The sequence below is a fragment of the Abramis brama genome (assembly GCF_963993115.1).
Source record: "Abramis brama genome assembly, chromosome: 20".
NCBI lineage: Eukaryota > Metazoa > Chordata > Actinopteri > Cypriniformes > Leuciscidae > Abramis > Abramis brama.
In genome coordinates this window covers 26,137,022-26,163,162 of record NC_139982.1, presented here as the reverse complement: position 1 = coordinate 26,163,162, position 26,141 = coordinate 26,137,022, and the positions used below count along the sequence as shown (strand labels likewise).

General features: G+C 36.5%; 2 protein-coding genes across 3 annotated transcripts in view; both read left to right on the top strand.

Annotated features, from left to right (window-relative positions):
- The first annotated feature begins 9,397 nt into the window (after nucleotides 1-9,397).
- Nucleotides 9,398-22,770, top strand: ric8a (RIC8 guanine nucleotide exchange factor A). Of its 2 annotated transcripts, XM_084094310.1 has the most exons (11): nucleotides 9,468-9,681; nucleotides 12,475-12,522; nucleotides 12,806-12,823; nucleotides 16,335-16,961; nucleotides 17,944-18,038; nucleotides 18,572-18,722; nucleotides 20,027-20,122; nucleotides 20,611-20,755; nucleotides 21,504-21,648; nucleotides 21,751-21,870; nucleotides 21,968-22,770. In XM_084094310.1, exons 1-11 carry the CDS (start codon nucleotides 9,592-9,594, stop codon nucleotides 22,101-22,103), a joined length of 1,671 nt encoding a protein of 556 aa, XP_083950436.1. In that variant the 5' UTR covers nucleotides 9,468-9,591; the 3' UTR covers nucleotides 22,104-22,770. The 2 variants fall into 2 exon arrangements, with proteins under 2 accessions (XP_083950437.1, XP_083950436.1); XM_084094311.1 differs by lacking the exon at nucleotides 12,806-12,823 and having other exon boundaries at nucleotides 9,398-9,681.
- A 1,202-nt stretch (nucleotides 22,771-23,972) lies between these two features.
- Nucleotides 23,973-26,141, top strand: part of psmd13 (proteasome 26S subunit, non-ATPase 13) — a 5,664-nt gene continuing 3,495 nt past the window's right edge. Inside the window, exons 1-7 of the mRNA XM_084094189.1 lie at nucleotides 23,973-24,311; nucleotides 24,984-25,062; nucleotides 25,146-25,180; nucleotides 25,306-25,361; nucleotides 25,484-25,527; nucleotides 25,609-25,695; nucleotides 26,089-26,141. The exon at nucleotides 26,089-26,141 is cut by the window's right edge and continues 119 nt beyond it. Coding sequence (XP_083950315.1) covers nucleotides 24,211-24,311; nucleotides 24,984-25,062; nucleotides 25,146-25,180; nucleotides 25,306-25,361; nucleotides 25,484-25,527; nucleotides 25,609-25,695; nucleotides 26,089-26,141 — 455 coding nt within the window. The 5' untranslated portion in view covers nucleotides 23,973-24,210. The remainder of the gene's footprint in view (nucleotides 24,312-24,983; nucleotides 25,063-25,145; nucleotides 25,181-25,305; nucleotides 25,362-25,483; nucleotides 25,528-25,608; nucleotides 25,696-26,088) is intronic.

Below are 26,141 nucleotides of genomic sequence, written 5' to 3'. Positions count from 1 at the left end.
TGAATTTCTGTTTTCATTATAATTTTTGTTAAAGTTTTAGTTATTTTTTTGTTTTTGTCATTTTTACTAGTTTTTAATATATATATATATATATATATATATATATATATATATATATATATATATATACATATATATACACACATATATATATATATATACATATATATACATATACAAAAAATCCAGAAATCACAATATATGATTTTTTAACTATTTATTTGTATGATACAGCTGCAAATAAGTATTTGAACACCTGTCTATCAGCTAGAATTCTGACCCTCAAAGACCTGTTAGTCTGCCTTTAAAATGTCCACCTCCACTCCATTTATTATCCTAAATTAGATGCACCTGTTTGAGGTCGTTAGCTGCATAAAGACACCTGTCCACCCCATACAATCAGTAAGAATCCAGCTAGTAACATGGCCAAGACCAAAGAGCTGTCCAAAGACACTAGAGACAAAATTGTACACCTCCACAAGGCTGGAAAGGGCTACGGGGAAATTGCCAAGCAGCTTGGTGAAAAAAGGTCCACTGTTGGAGCAATCATTAGAAAATGGAAGAAGCTAAACATGACTGTCAATCTCCCTCGGACTGGGGCTCCATGCAAGATCTCACCTCGTGGGGTCTCAATGATCCTAAGAAAGGTGAGAAATCAGCCCAGAACTACACAGGAGGAGCTGGTCAATGACCTGAAAAGAGCTGGGACCACCGTTTCCAAGGTTACTGTTGGTAATACACTAAGACGTCATGGTTTGAAATCATGCATGACACGGAAGGTTCCCCTGCTTAAACCAGCACATGTCAAGGCCCGTCTTAAGTTTGCCAATGACCATTTGGATGATCCAGAGGAGTCATGGGAGAAAGTCATGTGGTCAGATGAGACCAAAATAGAACTTTTTGGTCATAATTCCACTAAATGTGTTTGGAGGAAGAAGAATGATGAGTACCATCCCAAGAACACCATCCCTACTGTGAAGCATGGGGGTGGTAGCATCATGCTTTGGGGGTGTTTTTCTGCACATGGGACAGGGCGACTGCACTGTATTAAGGAGAGGATGACCGGGGCCATGTATTGCGAGATTTTGGGGAAAAACCTCCTTCCCTCAGTTAGAGCATTGAAGATGGGTCGAGGCTGGGTCTTCCAACATGACAATGACCCGAAGCACACAGCCAGGATAACCAAGGAGTGGCTCTGTAAGAAGCATATCAAGGTTCTGGCGTGGCCTAGCCAGTCTCCAGACCTAAACCCAATAGAGAATCTTTGGAGGGAGCTCAAACTCCGTGTTTCTCAGCGACAGCCCAGAAACCTGACTGATCTAGAGAAGATCTGTGTGGAGGAGTGGGCCAAAATCCCTCCTGCAGTGTGTGCAAACCTGGTGAAAAACTACAGGAAACGTTTGACCTCTGTAATTGCAAACAAAAGCTACTGTACCAAATATTAACATTGATTTTCTCAGGTGTTCAAATACTTATTTGCAGCTGTATCATACAAATAAATAGTTAAAAAATCATACATTGTGATTTCTGGATTTTTTTTTTGATTATGTCTCTCACAGTGGACATGCACCTACGATGACAATTTCAGACCCCTCCATGATTTCTAAGTGGGAGAACTTGCAAAATAGCAGGGTGTTCAAATAGCCTACTTATTTTCCTCAATGTATATATATATATATATATATATATACATATATATATGTGTGTGTGTGTGTGTGTGTGTGTGTGTGTGTGTGTGTGTGTGTGTGTGTGTGTGTCTATATAGCTTTTAATTTTTTATTTCAGTTTTAGTATCAGTTATTTAAACTTAATAAAAATTAGAAATGTTTCCTGGGTAAGCTGAAATGAAATATTAATTTTGTATGTTTTTTATTTCATATTTTTTTATTAATCTAGTTTAATGTTTGTTAGTTTTTTTATTAATTACAAATACATGTCCAACATTACTCAATTTTGAATAACATTTTATTGTAGTTAGTTCATTTAAAAATATACTATTGTTCATTCATGTTCATCCATAATGCGTTACCTAATAAATAATTTTTAAAAAGTAGTTATTGATTTATGTGTAATTGTATGTAATATGTAATTAAAATATTAATAATTTAAATTATTATGTTGAAATTATCATCAACTCAGAATAAAAGATGCTGTAAAAATATTGTACATTGATATGTCATTTTGGATTTTTAATTGATTTCATATATATAGCCTTAGAGTTACAAGAATTTATGATAATTATTTTGGGCTTTTTTTATACTTGCTAGTCTGGATGAAGGGTCTGTGAAGGTTGAAAAAAAATATTTTTAATGGCTAATTTTTTTAGGGTAACTAGCTGTATGGGTCAATGACAACATCTTGAATTACTTTTTATTTGGTCTATTGTTGTTGATATAGTTATTTCCTCTTTCTCATATTGGTGTTGGTGAACAGTTTAGTATTATGAAAGGAGTGTTTGGTTTCAACAAAACATGAGAAACCCTGATTTAATGCATGGAGCTTCTGCACATAAAACACAACTTTTCCACATGAAATCCATGGATACCACGCTCAAAGGCCGTGGCATGGAGAGGAGAGGCTGTGATAGAGAAAATGAATGGTATGTCTGACAGCGTTTTATGTTTCACACTGCCTGGTGTTGGAATGAGCAGGAAAAATGTAAAAATGAAAGACGGCCAGCTGTTCGGTGCATGTCGCAACACGCTGCTCAGCCAAATGCCGACGTGCTAATAAATTCAGAGCTGGGCCGAGGGTCACACCTGACCACATACACGACAGATTCTTATTTTGGGGCAGAAAAGCTGCTAAATATATCAAATAAAGACTCACTTTAAATCTAATTGAATGCATTTATACCTACTTATCAGTACTTGGAAACTTAATTCAAGATATATTTTTATATAGCACATTTATCTTGCATTAAAGGATATTTTTACTGGAAAGAAATACAAAATTCTGGTTTAAAATGATTTTTGCAGCTCACACACTTGCACGTCTAATCAAATTTCACCCCAAACACACCTTTATCCTTAGCAAAAGATAGCATTAGCATTCTGTTTTACATGCTTGAACTTAACACTACACTGATTATGTACATATTTGAATGCGCCATGTGTGTTTTACTCAGACGGTTCATTATTTAAAGCAGGTTGATCATCAGATGCAACATCCAGAACAAGGAAGTGATGGCAGATAACAACAGTTGTAAAGACAGTGGCAACAGATGGGACTCTATCAGCTGATATTGGATCAGAGGAGGCTTTGTGTTTGTTCTGTGTAGTCTGGATCCATCTTATCTCTTAGCTTCCCATTCAAAATCTCCTTTGAGGTCTCATGTGAGGCGCATTAGTTCGGCTGATGATGGCAGGTCTCAGAGAGGCATGTGTCAGCCATGTTGTGTAATGTAAAAAGTTTTCCCTATTTTGTTTGCTAGTTTAACAACAAGCACTATAGCTGTATTTGCATCACCAACAGATGATAACATTCTGTTTATTATAAAAGAGTACAGTTTTGTTGTCTGTCGTATAAATGGTCTAGCACGTTAAAGCAGGATGGATTCTGATTGGCTGTCAATGTTTTTATCATTCATTGAATAAAAAAATAAAAAAAACATTGTGAAAGAGATTCCAACGACATTGTTCCTCTGTGACGTTTATCGTTATAGTTGTGGTGTGGACTTCCCTATTCTCACAAAATTAGAACAGATATTAAAACTTAAGCTATATGGTTATAGTTATAGTTATAGTTATAGTTATAGACATAGTTATAGTTATAGTTATAGTTATAGTTATAGTTATAGTCCTTGGTGTGAGAATGGCCCTTAACTCAAATCAAAATATGATTCAGTGTGACTGAAAAAATCGAACGTCTGTTTTTAACCCTCATGTCGATGGATATTTATATCAAAATGAATGAGTCGTTAAAATATAGGAATTCAGATAGGGCTTATTTATAGCAATACAGAGTCAGATATTTATTGATCTGGTTCCTTTTCGCAAAACTGCTCTGATTTATTATTGTATCGGACTGATCCGATTTTCGAGTTAAACTTCGACATGGTTCTGTCCCCCACAAAAATCTGTCGTATGATATGACTATATTGAATATAGCTTGTAAATCTGACTATTTTAAGGTTTTCCATCAAGTCATTAATGTTTCTACTAACGTGGTGAGTAAATTAGGACACATTTTACATTTTTTAGCTGTCTCTTAAAAAAAAATTAGACCTTATTTACACGGTCCACTGTGTCCATACACTGGTCACAGAGAGGTGCAGAGAGGAAGTGGCGCGAATCGAAAGATCCTACTGACCTTGGTCTTTATCAATCCCTCCTCTCTTCCTTCTCTGCTAATATCTCTACTGCTAAAATGACTTACTATCACAACAAAATTAACAATTCTTCTGACTCTTGCATGCTTTTCAAAACCTCCTCCTCTCTTCTTAACCATCCTCCTCCTTCATCAACACTAACAGCTGACAATTTTGCCACATTCTTCATAAATAAAACAACCACCATCAGCGGCCAATCTATCAGACCACAAACTGACACACACATCTTACCAGCTAACACACACACATTCTACCCTCCTTCTCTCTCCTTTCAGAGACCGAATTCTCCAAACTCCTCCTTTCTAATCGCCCTACTACCTGTCCGCTTGATCCTATTCCCACTAACCTACTCCAAGCCATTTCTTCCTCAGTTGTACCCGCAATCACGCACATCATAAACACCTTTCTTCACACGGGTACTTTTCCCACATCATTTAAGCAGGCTCGGGTAACCCCACTGCTTAAGAAACCCACTCTAAATCCAGCACATCTGGAAAATTACAGACCGGTATGCCTTCTTCCATTCGTCGCGAAAACACTTGAACGAGTTATTTTCAACCAGATCTCTTCCTTTCTTACACAGAACAACCTCTTGGACAACAATCAGTCTGGTTTCAAAAGCGGACACTCAACTGAGACTGCCCTGCCCTCGGTAAGCTCTGAGACTGGCAAGAGCAGCTTCCAAATCCTCAGTTCTCATCCTGCTGGATCTGTCTGCTGCCTTTGACACAGTTAACCACCAGATCCTCCTGTCAATCCTAAAGATGAAGGGCATCTCGGGAACTGCACTCCAATGGTTCAAGTCTTACCTCTCAGGTAGGTCCTTCAGGGTATCATGGAGGGGCGTGGTGTCTAAGACCCAACTTCTAGCTACTGGAGTGCCTCAAGGCTCAGTGCTTGGACCACTTCTCTTCTCCATATACATGACATCACTAGGATCTGTGCTTTAGAAACATGGCTTTTCCTATCACTGCTATGCTGATGACACACAACTCTACCTCTCGACGGTAGCTGATCGTATCTCAGCCTGCCTGACAGACATTTCTGGCTGGATGAAGGACCACCACTTTCAACTAAACCTTACGAAGACAGAGTTGCTTGTGGCCCTGGCCCACCCATCACTACACCACAACTTCTCCATTCAGCTAGGTTCGTCATCTATAACTCCATCAAGGTCAGCCAGGAACCTTGGAGTTGTGATTGATGATCAATTGAACTTTACAGACAAAATTGCTAGAACTTCCCGGTCCTGCAGATTCGCCTTATACAACACTAGGAGGATCAGGCCCTTCCTATCAGAGCATGCTACAAGACTCCTTGTCCAAGCGCTTGTTCTATCCAGACTGGACTATTGTAATGCTCTCCTGGCAGGTCTTCCAGCTTGCACTGTCAAACCTCTGCAACTGATCCAGAATGCTGCAGCAAGAGTGGTCTTTAATGAGCCGAAGAGAGCACACGTCACTCCTCTCCTCACTAAATTGCACTGGTTGCCAGTTGCTGCTCACATCAAATTCAAGTCACTGACTTTTGCCTACAGTGGCTCTGCTCCCTTTGACCTAAACTCATTACTTCAGACTTACGTGCCATTCAGAAACATACGCTCTGCAAGTGAACGCAGTCTTGTGGTGCCATCTCAAAGAGGCACAAAATCTCTTTCTCTGACCTTTTTCTGGTCTGTTCCCTGCTGGTGGAATGACCTGCCTAACTCAACCAGAGCAGCTGAGTCCATATAGCCACTTTCAAGAAACGGGTGAAGACGCATCTTTTTCTGCAACACTTGATCCATTAATACTAACACTTTATCTTCTATTCTTATCTTTAAAAAAAATAAAATTTGGATAAAGTTAGATTAAACTGGGAAGGGTCTTGCATACTGTTTTCCTGTTGTTAGTTTAACTGCTTCTGTTGTTCTCATTTGTAAGTTGCTTTGGATAAAAGCGTCTGCTAAATAAATAAATGTAAATGTAAATTACCGACAACTGCCCACGGTCACTTTTACTGCTTCACATTATTTTTCAAATTCTTAGAATTGTTCGAAGGAAACCGTTTGAGTTACAATATTTTGTTTTGATAGAAAGATAGAAAATGCCACACACACACACACACACTCAAAAAAAACACACACACATTTAAGACCCGGAGGAGTGACGCAGATCTACAGTTAAAGTGGAAAGCGCCATTGTTCCATGAATTAATGTAATATTTACTTAAAATGTCAAATATGCTTTTCAGGCACACTTCCTTCTCCGGTATAACACTTGTTTAATTAACCTTTTTGTATTATATTCTTTATATTTATATAAATTACTAAACAATGCAATAGAGTAACATTTATTCATGTACATTTGTTGCATATTTTGTGTGGACAAGAACGCATCCCATTGATGTAGAACTCAACATATTGTTTGTTTAATTTAATTCATTACGACAAGTGATTACACACCGAACAGGTGAAACCTGTGCAGAGAAGCTGTAGTTTCCTGTAAGAGCCTCATACCACTGAGAGGGGTTTCCCCTGCATACTAGGTTTAAAGGCACTAACCCACCATGCAAATATCTTCATTAAAGCCAGGCCTACTTATTTCCTGGTCCAGACTCTTTGGGAAAATCAAAAATTATTATTATACATCAGCAGAAACGAAAATAAAATGACAGTACTAAATTGACCAGAGATATGTCTTCCTTCCTAAAAAGGCTGATAATAATGTGACGTAAAATTCTGAAAGCAATAATGCGACTGAAACTATGACTTTGAGGGAACCTTTTGAGATTGAGTGGATCAAATGTTTTCCATTTTGTATTGTTATTCTTGAGCTAGACACCCAAACAGAGTTTTGACGGTAACCATAATACACTAACACCTATTAAGTGTGAGTCACATCAATGTTTGAGATAATCACACAAAGGTTGGCATTCACACTTTGCTGAACTTGATACGATGGAACAGACAAATGTAATCCATTAATATGAGTCATCAGTAAGTCTTCAGATGTTTTTTTATTTTCTGTTTCAGTCCACAGCATATTTGAGATGACAAATTATTTAACAAAGAACTGGAGTCCCATGGTGTCAGGCTTTTATGAGATATTATATTTCATAAAATGTTGCATTTCTTCTTCTCAGTTTGTCACTTTGGTATTATTTTATGAATATAGGCAAGTGAACGCACTTGCACTTGGTTACTAACATTCTTCAAAATATCTTCTTTTGTGTTCTGAAGAACAAAGAAACTAATACAGGTTTAGAACAACTTGAGGGTGAGTAAATGATGACAGAATTTTTATTTTTGTGTAAACTATCCCTTTAAGATCTGGCAGAGCAGAGGATATAAAGTCATGTTAAATTTGCAGGCTGTATGTCAATCTTTTTATACAACTTTTTGCTGATAGCATGCAAGCATTTACAGAGAAGCCTTTCCCACAATATGTGTTTAAGAAGAAAACAAACTCGTTTCATTGTTTCTTATCTGATTTTAACTTTATCCATTTTTTGACTGATAGACATGTCATGTATAGATCATGCTGTCGGTGTTACATCAAAGGCAATATTCCCAGAAACACAATTAACAATGTCATACACGTAAAAAGACCCATGAGAACTAGAGGGAACTTCCTGCAATGAGAAAATATGAATAAATCGAAAATCCCTCTAAGATGTTCAGCTATCTTAAGTGTACACAGCTTTAATGGGGAATGGGGAAGTGGTTTGTTGCGGTTAAACCAGATTAATTTGTCTATGTCAATAGAAAAGCATGGCCTTGATTCCCTTAAATTAGTTTCCTTAACTTCCTGTCAATGTTAAAAAAAAATAATAATAATAATATTTAGAGTCATAAACTATTTCAGTATTCTTTTCAGTGACAGATCAAGAGAGCTACGCTAATGTCCCATTTGCATCCACTAGAGGTCAGTGTAGAAACACACTGTAATCAATCAGGAAACTCCATCCACAGGGGATACATTTTCAATTTATGGTAAATGCAACCCTTTTCCACATTTCCATGTATTTTTCTTTTGTGTTAAATATGTTAATATGTCCTATCAGGTTTTGCAGGTTAAGGTGCTTTTTAAGGTGTCTAAATTTATCCTCAAAATTGTTCCGGCATAGATAATTTACTCAAGCGTTTCCAGAAAACAAAGACAAGATTAGCTGTTGTGATTTATTTTCCATCATTTCAACAAAACACTTCCCTTTGGTAAAACACTCTAGATAAGAAGTTGTTACATAAGCCCGAGTGCATTAAAAATAAAAACATGTTAAACACGCAAATGGGATTCAAATGAAACAGGGAAATGTCAATCATGAAATGTTTCAACATCTGTAGGCTAACGTTTTTTTTATTTTTTTTATTGCATTGTGTCATGTAACACATAAATCACATATTTCAACTTACATCTCAAAACATTTTGACAGTATATTTAATGTACCGGTAATCCCTGTTTAGCAGCTGTTGTCTTTAACCCTTTCATAGACGCCATACAGTGGACGGCTATTCAAAAAGCCATATCTTGCGTATATGCATGGATTTTGATTGCACAGTTGCACATCAACCTCTAGTGCATCATCCTATACACTGCCATAAAGCCGTTGTATGTGGATTTTTTTTTTCTCCAAACCAAGATTAAGGTTAAGGCTAAGGTTATCCCAGAGGGAAATTTGTCTTGGGCTCAAAAATACAGCCACTGCATCACATAAACAAATAGTAAAATGACAAAATAACAAATTGAAAATATTGAAAAAATAAATAAAATAAAAGTCCAGATCTTCTTTTTCATGCCCAAAGAGCAATAAAAACACATATGGAAAAATCCTGACTTAAGTTGTCATAATTCATGCATGAAAAGGTTAAGTCTCGATGTAAATTTATTTAATTAGTTATCTACCTGTTTATAGTTTTGGTCTTTTGGACGATTTTTAAATTGTCTTTCTGGACTACATAATCCATTACCCTCAGCAGCAAGTATACCAACAAGTCCCGCCTCCTGCAACATGATTGGCTGGTGTGGCTCTCACACGCAATCGGTGATTGGACCGTTGAGACGTCGTTCACACAGCCGCACCAACCACAACAAACAATGCGGGTCTTGTCTGTGTGGAAGGCTTCACTACAAATCCCATGATTCCCTGCAGTGATCTTCGCAATCTTCCTTTAATCGCATCATCCAGGAGCTTCTGGATCGCTGGGATAAAGCTGGAGGATTGAAGCTGATTTTGTTTACATGATTTTTGGCTCTTCCTGAAAGCTGAAAGGTGGAACAGCGATGAAAATGGACTTAAATGCCATCATAGAGAAGATGGAAACGGGCGACCAGGACGCCGCACTGACAGCTTTACAGACCTATAATAAAGAGGTACATATCAGATACATGTAAATCAGGACTGTTATAAGATGATGCATTTCTATGTTCTAGAATGAAGTGTCTGTTTTGTGCCTAGGAAAAGTGTTTCTTGTTCAATACTAATTATAATATATATATAGAGAGAGAGAGAGTTTGCTGCGCTGTGACATTTGGATGATACATTAATAGATCCTCAGTTGTGTAAATATTGCATGAAAAACACCATCGACGAGGAGCTTCCATGGTCAGATCATACATTATGTTTTGTAGGGATGTACTAATTGCACTAGTAACAGAAATAACATGAGTGTCGTTTATCTTTATAGATGTTTATCTGGAGAATAGAATTGAATATTAAAATAATTAAAGAGAAATATCATATTCAAATAAAGAATAAAATAAGTACCTTATGGAGTCAGTAAATGGATTTGTTCATGTTGTCCTGACAGGCATTAGGAAAGCAATTAAAACAGCCTCAAAAAAAGCTGATGGGCTCTAATGTTGTGGTCAGACTCATATCATCATCCAATGTCAACAGGGATGCAGACCTTCCCAAGATCCCTCTCAAAAACATTCCTTTCTTGCAATATATCCTCATAATTGTTATACGTATAACATAATTAACCCATTTGACTCCCATTTATTAAAGCTGCAGTCCGTAACTTTTTTGAGCGAGTACATAACCAGCCAGTGTTCAAAACTATCAGCTTGCCTTAGCTCAATTCAAAACGATAAACTTGTAATAATGTTTTTAATTCCAGTGGTACTGGTGGATTTGCGCTGGAAATTCGAGCATGTCTTAGCGTCATTACGTCACATCTGTACACATAAAGAAGGGGTCTCGGCTAGTAGGCTATGTTGCGTGTGAGGATGTTGGAGGTGGAGATTTATAGCCTTTTCTCACAGCACTTGATATAATTAAACGTATCAATTTGACGGCGGATCCAGAAAGGTTCAAACGACAATCACCATTGACAACTAGAGATTCATCCATTGTAAAATGCAAAAGACTTCGGACTTCGGAGTGGCTACAGAAAAAAAGAGACTGCAACCGGGCCCATGCGAAAACAAGGACAAATATCGGAAAGGCATTAAATGTAGTCACGCAATGCTGATGTTGTTAACATTAACAATTTGAGAACAAAGTATAATTTGCACGGTTTGACGTGATATGATAAGCGATCGTTAATCAGCGCGATTTACTGCAATGCTTTTTCCCCCTTAGTTGGTCAAAACAAAAGTGGATGTTAATTACTTGTTCAGACGACATTTTCCGGTGAAAATACTTATGTTGGTCATACTTCCAAAAAGTAGAATCTGTGATTGCGAATGACACAACCCACGTAAAGTTGATAATTCCGCGAATAACTGCAATTGCAGATTTCGAACAGAGATGGCGACAAAGAGGAAAAACTACGGACTGCAGCTTTAACTAAATCTGTTATGTACCCTTATTTGGTCTTTCTTTTTAGATCGTGTTCCTAAAATCATAACAAAAGGATTCAAAAAGACACATAAGAGGCCTTTGAATTCTTAACAAATGATCTGTATAGGAAATGTGTTAGTTAGGTACATTTCAATCAGTCTTACCTAAAAAGTCATGCGAGTTGAAAAACTTTGTGTGACGTCGGTTGGATTAACACTCAAGTAACACAAATAGATTTCTTAGGCTGATCCTGATGCTTCGTGAGCCGGTATCACAGAGGTTCATGCAGATAAGCGCTCTAATCGTATTTAGGACAGAACTGATGTGACAGTGATACATATTAAGAGGTTATGAGTTAATATTATCATGTAATTACAAAATGTATGCCTCTGCAATTAGATGCATGACACATACAGTATGTTTGCCCAAAAAATGTGCCATTTTTTACACATTAGGTCAGATTTACAAATGTATGTTTCATTGCATTAAACATACCAAACTTGTAGTTCATTTTAACCAACTAGGCCTACAAACTTTTTTTGTTGATGCACTGTATGTTAAACAAGTTCACACAGGTGTTCTATCAGAAGAATGTTTTAATTAAAAAAATGAAATAGACCACTTGGTTTGATATTTAGTTTCCCTTCAGTAACCAGTAACCCTTGTTATATGCAGTAACCCTTGTTATTAGCGCCACCTGTGGCTGTTAAGTGAACTGCAGCCAGCAACTTACTACTCGTACACACGTAGCGTACTGAACTTGATTCAATAATTCTATATATTCATTGCAAAGTTCTGCAAAGATGCGCTTTCCTCTCAATATCAAAATGAACACACACAAAAAAAAAATGGCAGCGGTAAGAAAGCCTCTGATGGATATTTTGCACCAGCTCTGCAATTCACCAGCATCATGTCGACAGATGAGGTTGAAATTATGATAGTTTGATTATAAAGTATATTTGAGACTATAGATAGATCTTGCTATGTGAGACTAGTTTGAATTAATCCATTTTCTTTGATGACACATTGACATTACAGTAGCATTATCCTAAACATTGTATAAGCATTTGTTTCATGTGTCTAGAACCAAGTGTAGTTCTCGGGAGCCTGCGTAAACGTCACATGCTTTTGATTTTCCCGGCAAAAACGACCCGAGTCATAAACCCTTCACATAAAAAGTCAGTCAACAGGCTTAGTTACAAGCTGTTCACACATTAGCAAAAAAATTGATTAATAGATGAAAATTCTAATACAACCCCTTTAATTTGTTGGCAAACTAAGTTTTTTTTTAGCTGCAACTTAAAGCGTCTTTTGTATTCATGCATAAATGTATTTGTATTTCACTGAATAATGTTTTTTTTTCTCTCTCTCTCTTTTAGAAATCCCAGTGTTTTTTGTTTACCCCTGGGGAAGAGGAAGACAGAGAGGTAAGGCTTACCCGACATCATAATGCAAACGGTCAGCAATTCAACCCTGAAGAACAAGCTGCTTAATGCTTTGTCTTGCCATTTTAGATACATTAAAACATGGCGTTTAAGTATTCATGAATATTGCATTGCCAAATGTCTTCAATTGATTTGCAATAAATGTAAGAAGCTTTTGTGCTTATATCAGATGACACCAACTGAATCTTGTCTTAAAGCACTGCTGTTGAGATGTGTCCTTGCTTTTACTTTATGTGCACTTTTTTTTGCTTGCCTTTTGTGATAGGATGGACATTTGAACGAGGTATATGCGTAGCTAAATGTTTTGGATGTAGCATAGCATTAGCGTAGAACCCAAAGCCTATTTCTCATTCCTGATTGGCTACTGAACAAAGAAGGTTTTATAACTTGACATGATGGGAACATTCCAAAAATATAAAGAAATACTCTTTGGGATTTTGTAACATGACACTGTGTTGAGATGGTTGGAGAATGTTTCATGGGAATCAGTGTGGTTCAGAAATGAAATCTTTATCTGTATGCTGTCCCACTTCATTTGTTTACACCAGGGATATTTTCCTATTTCTGCCCATGGTAGATCGATATGGGTTTTTTAATGGCCAATGCTAATATCAGGACCAGGGGTTCTCAACTGATGGGTCACAACCCGAATATGTCGCAGGTCTGAATAAAATCAATTATTAATGCACACAATAAAACGTTGGTCATATATTCATGCAAAAATAGGATAGCTTTTAAAAATAGTTTTTTTTGTTTGTTTTTGTTTTGGTGCAGATTTGACTATTAGTACTTTTAATTTTTTTGTGTGTTAATGCAAGGTTATTATTGTTAACTAAAACTATTAAAAACGTATGTTAATTGAAATAAAGCTGAAATATATATATATATATATATATATATATATATATATATATATATATATATATATATATATATATATATATATATATATTAGTTAAAACAAACTAAATGAAAATAGAAATGTTGCCTTGGCAATAAACTGAAATAAGTAAATTATTAACTGGGAATAAATAAAAGCTGTATCTAAAACTGAAATAAAACTAAATAGCATTACTTGAGGAAAGCATGACTTTCAATGAACATGGAAAATAAAGATTTAAAAATTAAGCTAATTCATAATATTAATCAAACTGTTACTGTTTGCATTATATTTGTTATTTTGGTAACACTTTATAATAAGGTTTAATTAAAGTTTGTTAATGCATTAACTAACGATGAGCAATACATTTAGTATAGAAGCATTTAGTATACAAATTAGTTATAATATACAGTGATAATAACAGTTAAAATATAACTGTCCAAGTCCATGAAATAATATTAACAAATGCAACTTTTGATTTTAATAATGTACTATTAAATGTTGAAATGAACATTAACTAAGATTATGAAATGCTTTAAAAGAATGTTTCAGTGCCTTAATATCATAATGTAATTAATAATCAATTTTTATGATTATTTAAGTGCCTCACATCAATAATTTTTGTATTTGCCTATATTTATTGTTTTATATATTATTATTATTATTCATAATTTTTGGGATAGATTAAAAAAAAGTTTTCATTGTTAGTTTAACTAATGCATTGTTAATTAATGTTAACAAATGGATCCTTATTGTGAAGTGTTACCATTATTCTAGTCTAGTTCCCAAACTGCATTTTGCTGGCCACATTTTTGCTTTTGTCTCTAATATGAACTGGCATACAGTGCCCTTCATGGCTGTTTTTGACTCTGGTCTCTGACATAAAGGCTGACTCCTGTCATTATTGTTTTCAACAGTCCCATCTGCAGCAATGTACCGCTTTACAAAAAGCACCGCTACAGTAAATCACAATGAGATGTACAGACTAGTGTTTTTCAAACCATTTGTAAAAAGACTATAACACCATAATGCTACTATATTTGGCTATCACTGCGTGTGATGTTACAGACAGGTTTCAAACAGATGATCAGATCTGGTTTTGTTCATTGCTTGACTGGGTTATGTAAGGACGTGTCACAGTTGGACTCCAATTTGGTAACTAAACTCTACAGCGAGACAGTCGGAGGTCTTGGCAGTGAGGCACAGTCAGGGAGAATTTGAGGAGTTGTCAATCATCCACCCATGTATTTATAGCAAGCTGTCCACTATAACAATAATAAATGATACCTCTCAGGAACGTAAATAGATTGGTGCAGGGATGACGTCAAAACCCAGAAGAATACTAATTCGCTGTTGGTTTCCTCGAGATTTTCCCATGGATTTTTATAATGGGGTTTTTCAATGTATGAGTAAATAAGGTCTGTGGCAAACAAGTTGACGAAACTTGGACGTTTTGCTCTACAACTTAAATTACACATCAAAATGTTTATTTAAAAAATAAGAACATAAGATAAGAACATTTTCAATATGGGTGTGTGTAATTTATGTTGTAGAGCAAAACATATTGTCAAGTTTTGTTTACCACAGATTTTATTTTTACTCATACATTGAAAAACCCCATTATAAAACCCCTTGGAAAATCTCGATGGAACCAGTGGCAAATTAGTCTTCCGGGTTTTGACTTCTATTGTCCCGGGAAGGGCGGGGGGGGAAATTATCATTAATGTTATGTTGCTACTTTAGCATAAACAGGACTCTTGCAATAAACATATGCTTCAAAGCCTGAATTCAAAACTGAAAATTTTTAACCACATTGACACCCATGAGATTCTCTCACATGGTCTGTAACAGTGTTTCTCAACTGGTGGGGTGTGACAAAAATGGGTCACAGGTCTGTTCTGATAGGGTTGCAGGTATGTAATTTTAATGTGTATTTTTTTTATATATGTAATATATTTTTATATATTGTAAATTTACTTTTTTGATTTTTGTATCTTTTAAAATTGTAAATTATAATAAAATTAAATATAAAATATAGACACTACTGTTCAAACGTGTGTTGTCAGGGAGATTTTTTTAGTTTTCTTTTTTAAATAAATTAATACTTTTATTCAGCGATGATGCATTCAATTGACCAAAAGTAACAGTATAGACATTTATAATAATACAAAAGATTTCTATTTCAAATAAATGCTGTTCTTTTGAACTTTTTCTATTCATCAAAAAATCGTGAAAAAAATGTATCATAGTTTTCACACAAAAAAAAAAAAAAAAAATTCAGCAGCCAAGCAGGACTGTTTTCAACATTGATAATAATAAGAAATCAGCATATTAGAATGATTTCTGTAGGATCGTATGACACTGAAGACTGGAGTAATGATGCTGAAACCATCCAAATTCAGCTTTACCATCTCAAAATACATTAAAATATTTTAAATTGTAATAACACTGCACAATTTTGGATCAAATAAATAAATAAATTGACACAAATAAAGAAATTGTGTTTTATATTTTTTAATAGTTTCTTGAATTTATATTGTAGTTTTTATATTGTTCTAGGCCTACTCTTTATATTTAATTTTTAAAAAGTCATTTTTAAGTAGTGAGAACTTTGGTTAAACAATTTTGAGACTGTACAGTGTAAAATTTTGACGGAAAACCAGTTGAGAACTGCTGGCCCGCAAGGTGATGGTGTCGATAATTGCTGCTGTTCACCCACAGTATCTCTCTCTCTCTCTCTCTCTCTCTCTCTCTCTCTCTCTCTCTCTCTCTCTCTCTCTCTCTCTCTCTCTCTCTCTCTCTCTCTCTCTCTCTCTCTCTCTCTCTCTCTCTCTCTCTCTCTCTCTCTCTCTCTCTCTCTCTCTCTCTCTCTCTCTCTCTCTCTCTCTCTCTCTCTCTCTCTCTCGTCTCTCAGCGTCTGGGTGAGTTAGTGTTGGGCTTCCTGGAGAGAGACCTCCAGCCGTCCTGTCAGCTGGCCTGCCTGGAAACCATCCGCATCCTGTCCCGTGACAAGAAGAGCTTGGCTCCCTTCGCCACCCGCCACGCCATGCAGATCCTGATCCGACACGCCGGCCTCGGGCAGGGTGAGGGCGTCACGCCTGAGATCCCGGACCTGGAGGTGATCGTGGAGGCCCTGAAGTGCTTGTGCAACATCGTGTTCAACAGCGCTGCGGCTCAGGAGGCGGGGGCGGAGCTCCAGCTGATCGTGGGATTGGCCGAGAGGCTTAAGCAGTGCCGCGAGCCGCAGTGGAACCACGAGGTGCGGTTCTTCGACCTGCGCCTCACGTTTTTGATCACCGCCCTGCGCGTGGACGTGAGAGCCCAGCTGGCACGCGAGCTGCGGGGTGTTAGCCTGCTGTCGGAGGCTCTGGATGCCACGCTCGGCCTCTGCTGGCCCGACATGTACGAGGTGGCCCGCGCGGGATTCGACGGCTGCTCAGAGCTGCCCCTGCTGGGGAGGCAGGAGACCGAGCGAGCCATGGAGATCCTGAAGATCCTCTTTAACGTCACCTTTGATTCCAACCGCCGCAAGGTAGACGAGGTGAGACTGTGTTTGCTGCCACAGGAAACATTATGTAGTCAAAATGTGACAATGCTGCTGTTTCCTAAATTTTTGTGCCCTGATTATATGCAGCAATGGAAACTTTGGCCAATTTCAATGGGTGAATCTCACGAAACCTGCAAAGAACTTGTTCAGACATAAAGTTAAAAGAAAGAAAGAAAAAGTATACACACAGTATATTCACAGTATAATATAATATACAGAATATACATACAGTTTATTCTTTAAAGACAACAATGTATTTTTCCCCATTTTATGGCAATACAGTAAAAATTATTACTAATGTATTATAGTAAAATAATGGAATAATTAAAAACAGGATTTTCAGGATATTCTCATGAAAAATAATGCAACACAATACAAAAAATAATAAAATGGAATATACTATTAAATATAAATATATATAAAAACATTACAGAATGTTTCAAAATACATCATATTGATGGCCAATTTTATAAATCTATACTTTGTCAATTAAAAAAAAAGTGCATTTCACACAAACTCAAACAAATGCTTCAAGTGAAATCAGTCATCAAATTTTTTTACTGTGTAATAGAAATTTAGACTAGCAAAGATGCATATCATATTGAGCTGGAAAAATAAGTTGATGCTTCCATTATCTGCCTATTGAGACTGGTGTAATAATTAAAAAGCATTATTGTGCATGTTATTTAATGTAATGTTATTTTTTGATGCTTGCCTCTTAATGTTGATATAAGAAAACAAGTCATTTTTAATATTAAAATTTTCTCATAATCTTTAAAAAGGCATGTAAATTTCATTCTCACAAGTTGCTGAATAAGCATTACATAACCGCAGCAATTAGATCTGCTCTCTCAGTGTAAATAACAGTTTTTAATTAGTGAAGGAGATCTAATGTGGTTTCATGGGACTTGCATTGTGTGTGCGTGTGCGTGTGCGTGTGCGTGCGTGTGCGTGTGTGTGTGTGTGTGATATGCAGGAAGAAGCAGCCACTTACAGACACCTGGGAGCCATACTGAGACACTGCATCATGAGCACTTCAGAGGGAGAGGAGCGCACAGAAGAGATGCACAGGTGCCCTTGCACACACACAAACACACATGTTGGGTTTCCATGTTTTATGGGGACTTTCCATAGACATAATGATTTTTATACCGTACAAACTGTATATTCTATCCCCTAACCTTACCCCAAAACACAACCATCACCGAAAAGTTTCTGCATTATTAGATTCTCAAAAACATCATTCTGTATGATTTCCTCATGAGGACCAAAAAATCTCTCCACAAGGTCAAAGACTTCTGGTTTTGCAATCTTTGTTGGGACATTGTATCCCCATAACATTGTCCAGGACCACATACACAGCAGGGCAGAAGATCTAGATGCAGAAAGGTTTATGGAAGCAAGTATACCTGTTCTGAATAATGCAATAAAACACAACTGAATCAAGTAAAGTTGTTTGACACATTGACACACTGGCACAGATTCTCATGTGTCTCATGTGCTCTGACTGGTAACAAATTAGAGCAGATCCACAGGGACCTCAGTCCCAACTAATTAGTCGATTTGTAAAAGGAAACTAAATCTGATGCGAATTTGTATTACAGCCACACGGTGAACCTGCTGGGGAACCTGCCGCTTCCGTGTCTTGACGTTTTGCTGATGCCTAAAGTCCAGCAGGGCTCTATCGAGTACATGGGCGTCAACATGGACGCCGTTATGGTGCTGCTGGAGTTCATGGAGAAAAGACTCGGCCGGGTGAGCACCTGAACAAGTTTTCTGCTAATCTTTCAAAGCATCTTTTTTTTATTGTTCATCAGCGGACGAGAAAAAAATTACACATCAAGTGATAAATCACAATTTCTTCAATGTTAATCTGAGTGATTGTTGCAAATGTAAACATTGTCTCACATAAAGACATTTTCTTTGTCATTTGGTGGGTAGCTCCGCCCAAAGTGAAATCTCATTGGTTCAAAATCCCACTTAGTTTTGATGTATTACATTTACATTTAATAACTAGCTTCATTGCTAGTATTATCGCGAAATTTAAACTGTATTCTCGCCCAGCTCTAATCTGCTCAATGCAACTATTGTGTGATATTAAGATATTTAAAGGGATACTCCACTTTTTTGGAAATAGGCTCGTTTTACAACTCCCCCAGAGTTAAACAGTTGAGTTTTTACCATTTTCGAATCCATTCAGCCGAACTCCGGGTCTGGCGGTACCACTTTTAGCATAGCTTAGCATAGATCATTGAATCGGACCATTAGCATCTCTCTCAAAAAAATGACCAAAGAGTTTCGATATTTTTCCTAAAATAGGTCTAATAGGTTAGACAAACTTAGTCCCGGTCACGTTGGAAGTTACTGAGCTGGGGACTATTTTCAGGCGCTGCGTCATATCATTACGCCTGCTGGACTCATGGTACGGCAGCAAAGTTTCTTGATTATTACGCAGGAATGAGAGTATAGTTCCTAGCCATATCAGCCTAGAAAATCGCAACTTTACATTTTCCGTCGGTCTTAATACACAATGTAACTACAGAAGAGTCAAGTTTTAAATAGGAAAAATATCGAAACTCTTTGGTCATTTTTTTGAGAGAGATGCTAATGGTCCTGTCCGATTCAATGATCTATGCTAAGCTATGCTAAAAGTGGTACCGCCAGACCCGGAGTTCGGCTGAATGGATTCGAAAATGGTAAAACTCAACTGTTTAACTCTGGGGGAGTTGTAAAATGAGGCTATTTCCCAAAAAAGTGGAGTATCCCTTTAACACCATGATTTTCTGTAAAGCTGCTTTTAAACAGTGTCTAATGTGAAAAGCATTATGCAAATAAATTAGACTTTACTTGACTTGCATTTTGCTGTCGTACCTGGTTAGGTTGAGGTGAAACGCCTGCGCTGAAGTTATTTCTCCTACACCTGTTTGTGCTGGCTGGTTTGTTATTGTTTTTGTGCTGGGTGCGATGGGAACACTTTGAGGGATTTCTAGACCAGGACACAGCTGGAGCTCCAGTGTTAAACAATTGAACTCCTCCACCTGTTAATGTTGTATTTCCAGGGAAACAAGCTGAAGGAAACCCTGCTGCCCTCATTAAATCTACTAACGGAAAGCGCTCGCATCCACAGAGAGACCAGGAAGTTTTTACGAATGAAGGTGAGATTGTGCCATTGATTCACTTACAGCTTGCGCCAGCGCTAACCCTCTTTCCGCATCAAAAAAACCTCTGTCAGGATTTACTAAAGACACGCAGTGAAAAATTTGCTCTGAAAAGGCGTGGACAGGGTTATTGTTGTTATATGAACTCATTCCATATGCATTTGTAAGAGTTTCCCTTCCAGAACCTTCCAAAATGAATGCGCAGAGAGTATTTAAAGGAATCACGCAAGGTGATTTACTAAGGTTTCGCTAGTCAATTTACTGGTATTTTCGCCATTATTTAATGGCCCAAAAAAACGTCTTAAACAATTTACGTTACTCTTCGTGGATTGCGTCAGTCATTATGGAAATAATCCGGCTAATTTGCACATCATCAGTAGATCACTTTCCACTCCCATCTGCGCTTTTTTACAACGCTAATTTAGTAAATGTGGCCTATTTTTATTATTTTGGTCATGATGGAGTGTGTTTATGTGTCTACGCAGGTGCTTCCCCCATTACGAGATGTCAAAAACAGACCTGAGGTCGGTAACGCTTTACGGAACAAGATAGTGCGTCTAATGACCCACATAGACACGGACGTGAAGCACTGCGCAGCTGAGTTCCTGTTTGTACTGTGCAAGGAGAGTGGTACGTCAAATACTACAATATCATTACAAGTACGCTAAGCGCGTGTTCACACTTGTAGTTCGGTTCTCTTGGTTCTTTTGATCCTGATATATAGAGTAGTCAACATTTGAAAGTGGATCAAAACCATTCATCAAAGTTATAGGTACAGTATATATTTTTATTTCATTAATTGAATTTTTTTCATTGTTTTTTAAATTACTGTTAAAATTACTTTTTTTGCTATAATACTTAAAATATATATTATGTGTATGTGAGCAAAAACATTTTTAGCAACACAAGCTGAATTTTATAATTCCTTTCATGTAGAAAATCTTTAATTCTTATAAACTATAGAGGTGGGAGAAATAATCGATTCAAGAATCGATTCAGAATCGCTAAAGAGAGAATCAAATAAAAAAGTTTATATTTGCTTCTGTTTTCAGAATCGATTCAGAATCACTGAAGAGAGAATCAAGTTTAAAAAAAAATTTGCTGATGTTTTCAAGAATCGATTCAGAATCGCTAAAGAGAGAATCGAATTTAAATTATATTTACAAAAATGTTAAAGAATCGATTCAGAATCGCTGAAGAGAGAATCGAATAAAAAATGTTATATACATGAATTTTGAACAATACTCGTTCTTGTCTTAGGAACACATTGATGAACTTTTTTGATCCACTTCAAATGTTGACCTGTATTTGAACTGTAGTGGATTTATTTTGAAGTCGAATAGAAATAATAATAGCCATTTGATCCACTGTGAATCAGTTTCCAGGTTTATCAAGTACACGGGTTACGGTAACGCGGCGGGGCTCCTGGCCGCTCGAGGACTGATGAGAGGTGGTCGAGACCCTGGGCATTACTCTGAAGATGAGGACAGCGATACTGAGGAGTACAGAGAGGCAAAACCTCAGTATGTCATGAACAACACTGTCAGATATCAGAATGGCCATAACGGTTAGAAAAAAATCAGAGATGTTTGTGTTTTTTTTGTTGTTTTTTTTATGTTGTACAGTATCAATCCAGTGACTGGCCGTGTGGAGGAGGAGCAGCCCAACCCTATGGAGGGAATGACTGAAGAACAGAAAGAATACGAAGCCATGAAACTGGTCAACATGTTCGACAAACTCTCTAGGTAATAAAGCGATGTCAGAAAACCCCAAACTTTCAACGTGTTTTTAAAATAGTATGACGTCAGCTGTTAAGTAACTGCAAACGTGCTTTTCTTTCAGGGAGCAGGTGATCCAGCCAATGAAAATTGGAGCTGATGGTAAAATGACTTCGTTGGAACCACAAGAGCTTCGTTTTTTAGCCCGCCAACAGTTCGGAGAGTCCAATAATTCTGACAGCGACAGCGACACAAACTAATCCGAGTCTTTTAACAGGGCGGATAGGATTGCTTATCAAATTTGAATCAAAAACTAAAGTTTTTGATGAATTATATTATGGAATTGAATCTTTTGACACTTTAGGATTTAAATGCTTGGTTTTTACTCCTAAGGAAAACACATGGTGAATGTTATTTCATTTCATTTGAGGTTTATTGTGTTGGCCTGTCTTTAGGTAATATTTTCTGTACAGTGACAGTGAAAACATGGTTTGTTTACACAGTGCTAGTTTACTAATATAACAGAATTAATTTAATGGAACTCTAACTTATTATACATCACAGGAGCACAGATATTATTTTTCATTTAGAATGTCGATGGATGGATGATGACAGTGATGGAGCACTGATATTTATTTATTTATTTATTTATTTGGTTTTAGGATGAGCTGAGCTGAGCAGGAGCATTTTTAAAGTTATGATACATATATAGTTTATGATATTTTATGAGGAAAAACGGTTCAACTTTTTGGTTTTAATGCGGGACAGGAGCATATAAAGCCTCCTATGATCAACTTTTCTTTTGTTCTTTGTGGTAAAGGTGGCCTGTGTAGTTGTGTATGAAAGACTGAAGGGAATGTTGTATGATTTGTATCACGTTGTGTTAAGAAATTTATTGTGAGATGATAATAAAAGAGCTGAATTTGTCATTGTCTCGTTTTAAAAATGTTATACACACTATTGATAATTAAACTTTATATTTATATATTTTAATATTATTGTTGTTGCTATTTATATGATTTATAAATATATATATATACAATCTTAATACACAATAAATATAATAATATTATACATAAAGGTATATATATATATATATGATTTGTATACATTTGTATTATATATATATATATATATATATATATAATAAAATTATATATATACATACATATATATATTATTATATATTATTTTTTCTTAAGGGGAAGACGTTTGCGCCAAAGACTTTATTCAGTCTTGTCTCTGTATTCGTTTATTTACTAGACAAGCTATTGGTTTGGAATGCAGTTAAAAAAAGAGATGGTTGTTTATGGTTTATACAAGTTTAGAGAGAGAGAGATTTTAATTTCCTAAAGCAAACGCACACCTTTATGAGATGCAAGTTAAAGAGAACTTGGTAAAGACAGAGTATAATAAAACCCACACTAAGTGCACATACCCTACATTTTAGTCCAGATCAGTAAGCTATTTTAAGAAAAAATGTATATTAACATATACATCAGATAATTAGATCATCTCATTTATAAGAAACAACTCAAAACAGAATCTACATTCAAACCATATATGGGAAAATAAAAGGGTTTTATCATGTACGACGTTGGAAATAATCAAAAAATTTTGAGTGAGTCTGCAGTTCAACTCTTTACTTAGAGAGAGAGATTTACATACATATATACATATATATCTATTATAAATGTGTCTTGTGCGTGTTCACACAATAGACTGTAAAAAAAAAAAAAAAAAAAAAATTCACATATTTCCAATATCTACTGTAATGTTGCCCCAGAAACCATGTGGAGAATGCAAGGAGTAAGCAGGGTCTTACCAGAAGAGGCCATCTCACGCAAGCTAAAGACAAGCTAAAGACAAAATAAAGAAAATTAATTTTGAAAGTGAGTAGAGAAGACTACAGTAAACCAACACTGTGTTTGAGCCAGACAGAACATCAACCGTAACCGTCAACCTGACTGTCTCTCGAAATAAATGAGACCCATCCAGTGATATATAGAAATGAATTGATATCTACCTACCATGGCTCTATCTAGCTAATCGTTTATAAATAATAAATGTTGCATTGATTATTTAACATACCTCAATTCGTGTCGCTGCACAGCCTCCCCCTACTGGACGCATAAGGAACAACAGGGGCGTAAAACTGCCTCTACCGGCTCCAGGTCTGCGGACTCCCGCTACTCCCCACTCCTCGAAGGGGCTGTGTTTGCGCTTCTGTGTATCCTCCGCTGCTCTAGGTGGCGGTAGCGCTCTGTTCACCTCAGCGGCCATTTATTTTAGTAGTGCAGATTTATTCGTGACTGCAGCGAGAGCTTCAATTTTTCTCACTCAAATAGTCAAAGATCTACGTTCAAGATGAAAGATGTCATCGGATACCTCAAACAACAGCAGAGCAAGAGCCCGACGGCCGAGATGGCCGCGGAGTGGCACTCACTGGAGGATTTTTACAACAGAAAGTAAGAATGATGTCTGAATCTTAGCTAGCTGAGTCATTTAGCATGCTAAGCTAAAGGCAACTTAAATTACTTGCACAATGGATAATAATAATCTACTTTGTCCACTTTGAATTGTGTTTTAAAGGCCGTGTTGGCCGTTTGTTTGCGTAATGGTTTTATATGTGTTAATGTAACTGTTAGTTAATTATTGTAAAATGAGTTCTTGTGGCTAGCAAGTCATTCCTGAAGTGAGATATTTGTTATATGCCACTTTTGTTGTTTTTAAGTGTTTCATATTATTTAAGATGTATTGAGGGTTTACAAAATTATAAAGTAGACCGTTTCCTAATGTAATACACTGCTAAAACTATGCTTTATTCATTGAAACGATGCAAATCATGGGTATCAAATCAGTGACTTGCTTGAGTGACTGAACATATCAGCCTTTCAGATAGATAGATAGATAATTAGGTAGGGATAGATGGATAGATAGATGGATAGATAATTAGGTAGGGATAGATGGATAGATAGATAGATAGATAGATAGATAGATAATTAGGTGGGGATAGATAGATAGATAGATAGATAGATAGATAGATAGATAGATAGATAGATAGATAGGGATTAAATCCACATGTTGAGAGTAATTTGAATATCAGGTCATCTTCCCTTTGTTTTCTGCCTCTTTGACAGATTGTGGCATCAGTTGACTCTGAAGCTGACAGACTTTGTGCAGGACCCCTATTTCGCCAAAGGGGACGGACTCATTCAGGTATCAGATCAGAATTCAGCTGCATTTGCACACTTCAGAAATGTGAGGTGAAACCTTTCATAAGTCTCATTTGCTTCCCACAGCTCTATGAAAACTTCCTCAGTGATTTTGAACACAGGTAAGAAGCATTTCTGATGAGATTTCCCCAGTTTTCCAGTTGGTAATAATAAAGCAGTAGATCATTTTGGAACCTCGGCTTATTGCAATTTAATAAAAATAAATTCATCTTTTTTTTCTTGACAGAATCAACCCATTGTCCTTAGTAGAAATCATCCTTCATGTTGCAAAACACATGACAGGTACATCATTATTTTCCAGTTATCATTGTGTTGTTTGCTGACTTCCATCGCAAAGCCTATAGAGAGTGAACAAAAATGCTACTATGTTGTAATATTAATAACATATGTCTTGTTTTAAACAGATCCAAACACAGCCATCACCTTTCTAGAGAAAACAAAGGAGAAGGTAGCGAGTTGTTCTGTGTTTCAGGTCTGAGTTTACAACGTGATTGGCAACATATTGAAGTCATTGTCATTTTACTCTCAGGTCAAATCCAGTGATGAGGCCGTCATCCTCTGCAAAACCTCAGTTGGAAGCCTCAAGCTCGACATCAGCGATCTCCCAGCGACAAAGGTCATTCATAATAATATATTTCTTTTCTTAAGGTGCAGCCACATTTGCAGTTGCTCTTTTCACGTGCGAAATCAAGTCATTTCAATAGAAATCTATATGACCACAACGGGTGCAAGTTGGTCATGCAGATTCTACTAATATTATTATTATTATTATTAACAGGCTAGTATTATTATCAAATTAATATTAGGGCCTGCAATTAATTTGCCTTCCCTAAATTCATAACATCACCACACTTAGACATTGAGGACTCCTTATTGAAATTGTTTTGTACAAAACTACATCCCACATCAAAATTGAATTGCAAGGTGATCTATTCATAAATTGGCAAGAGTGGCAATTGTATTTGAGACTGTTATTCATATAATTTTCTTATGAATAATAATTTTGCAGAAATTAATAGAGGAAGTGGAAGAGATGCTGAACAATCTCCCGGGCGTGACATC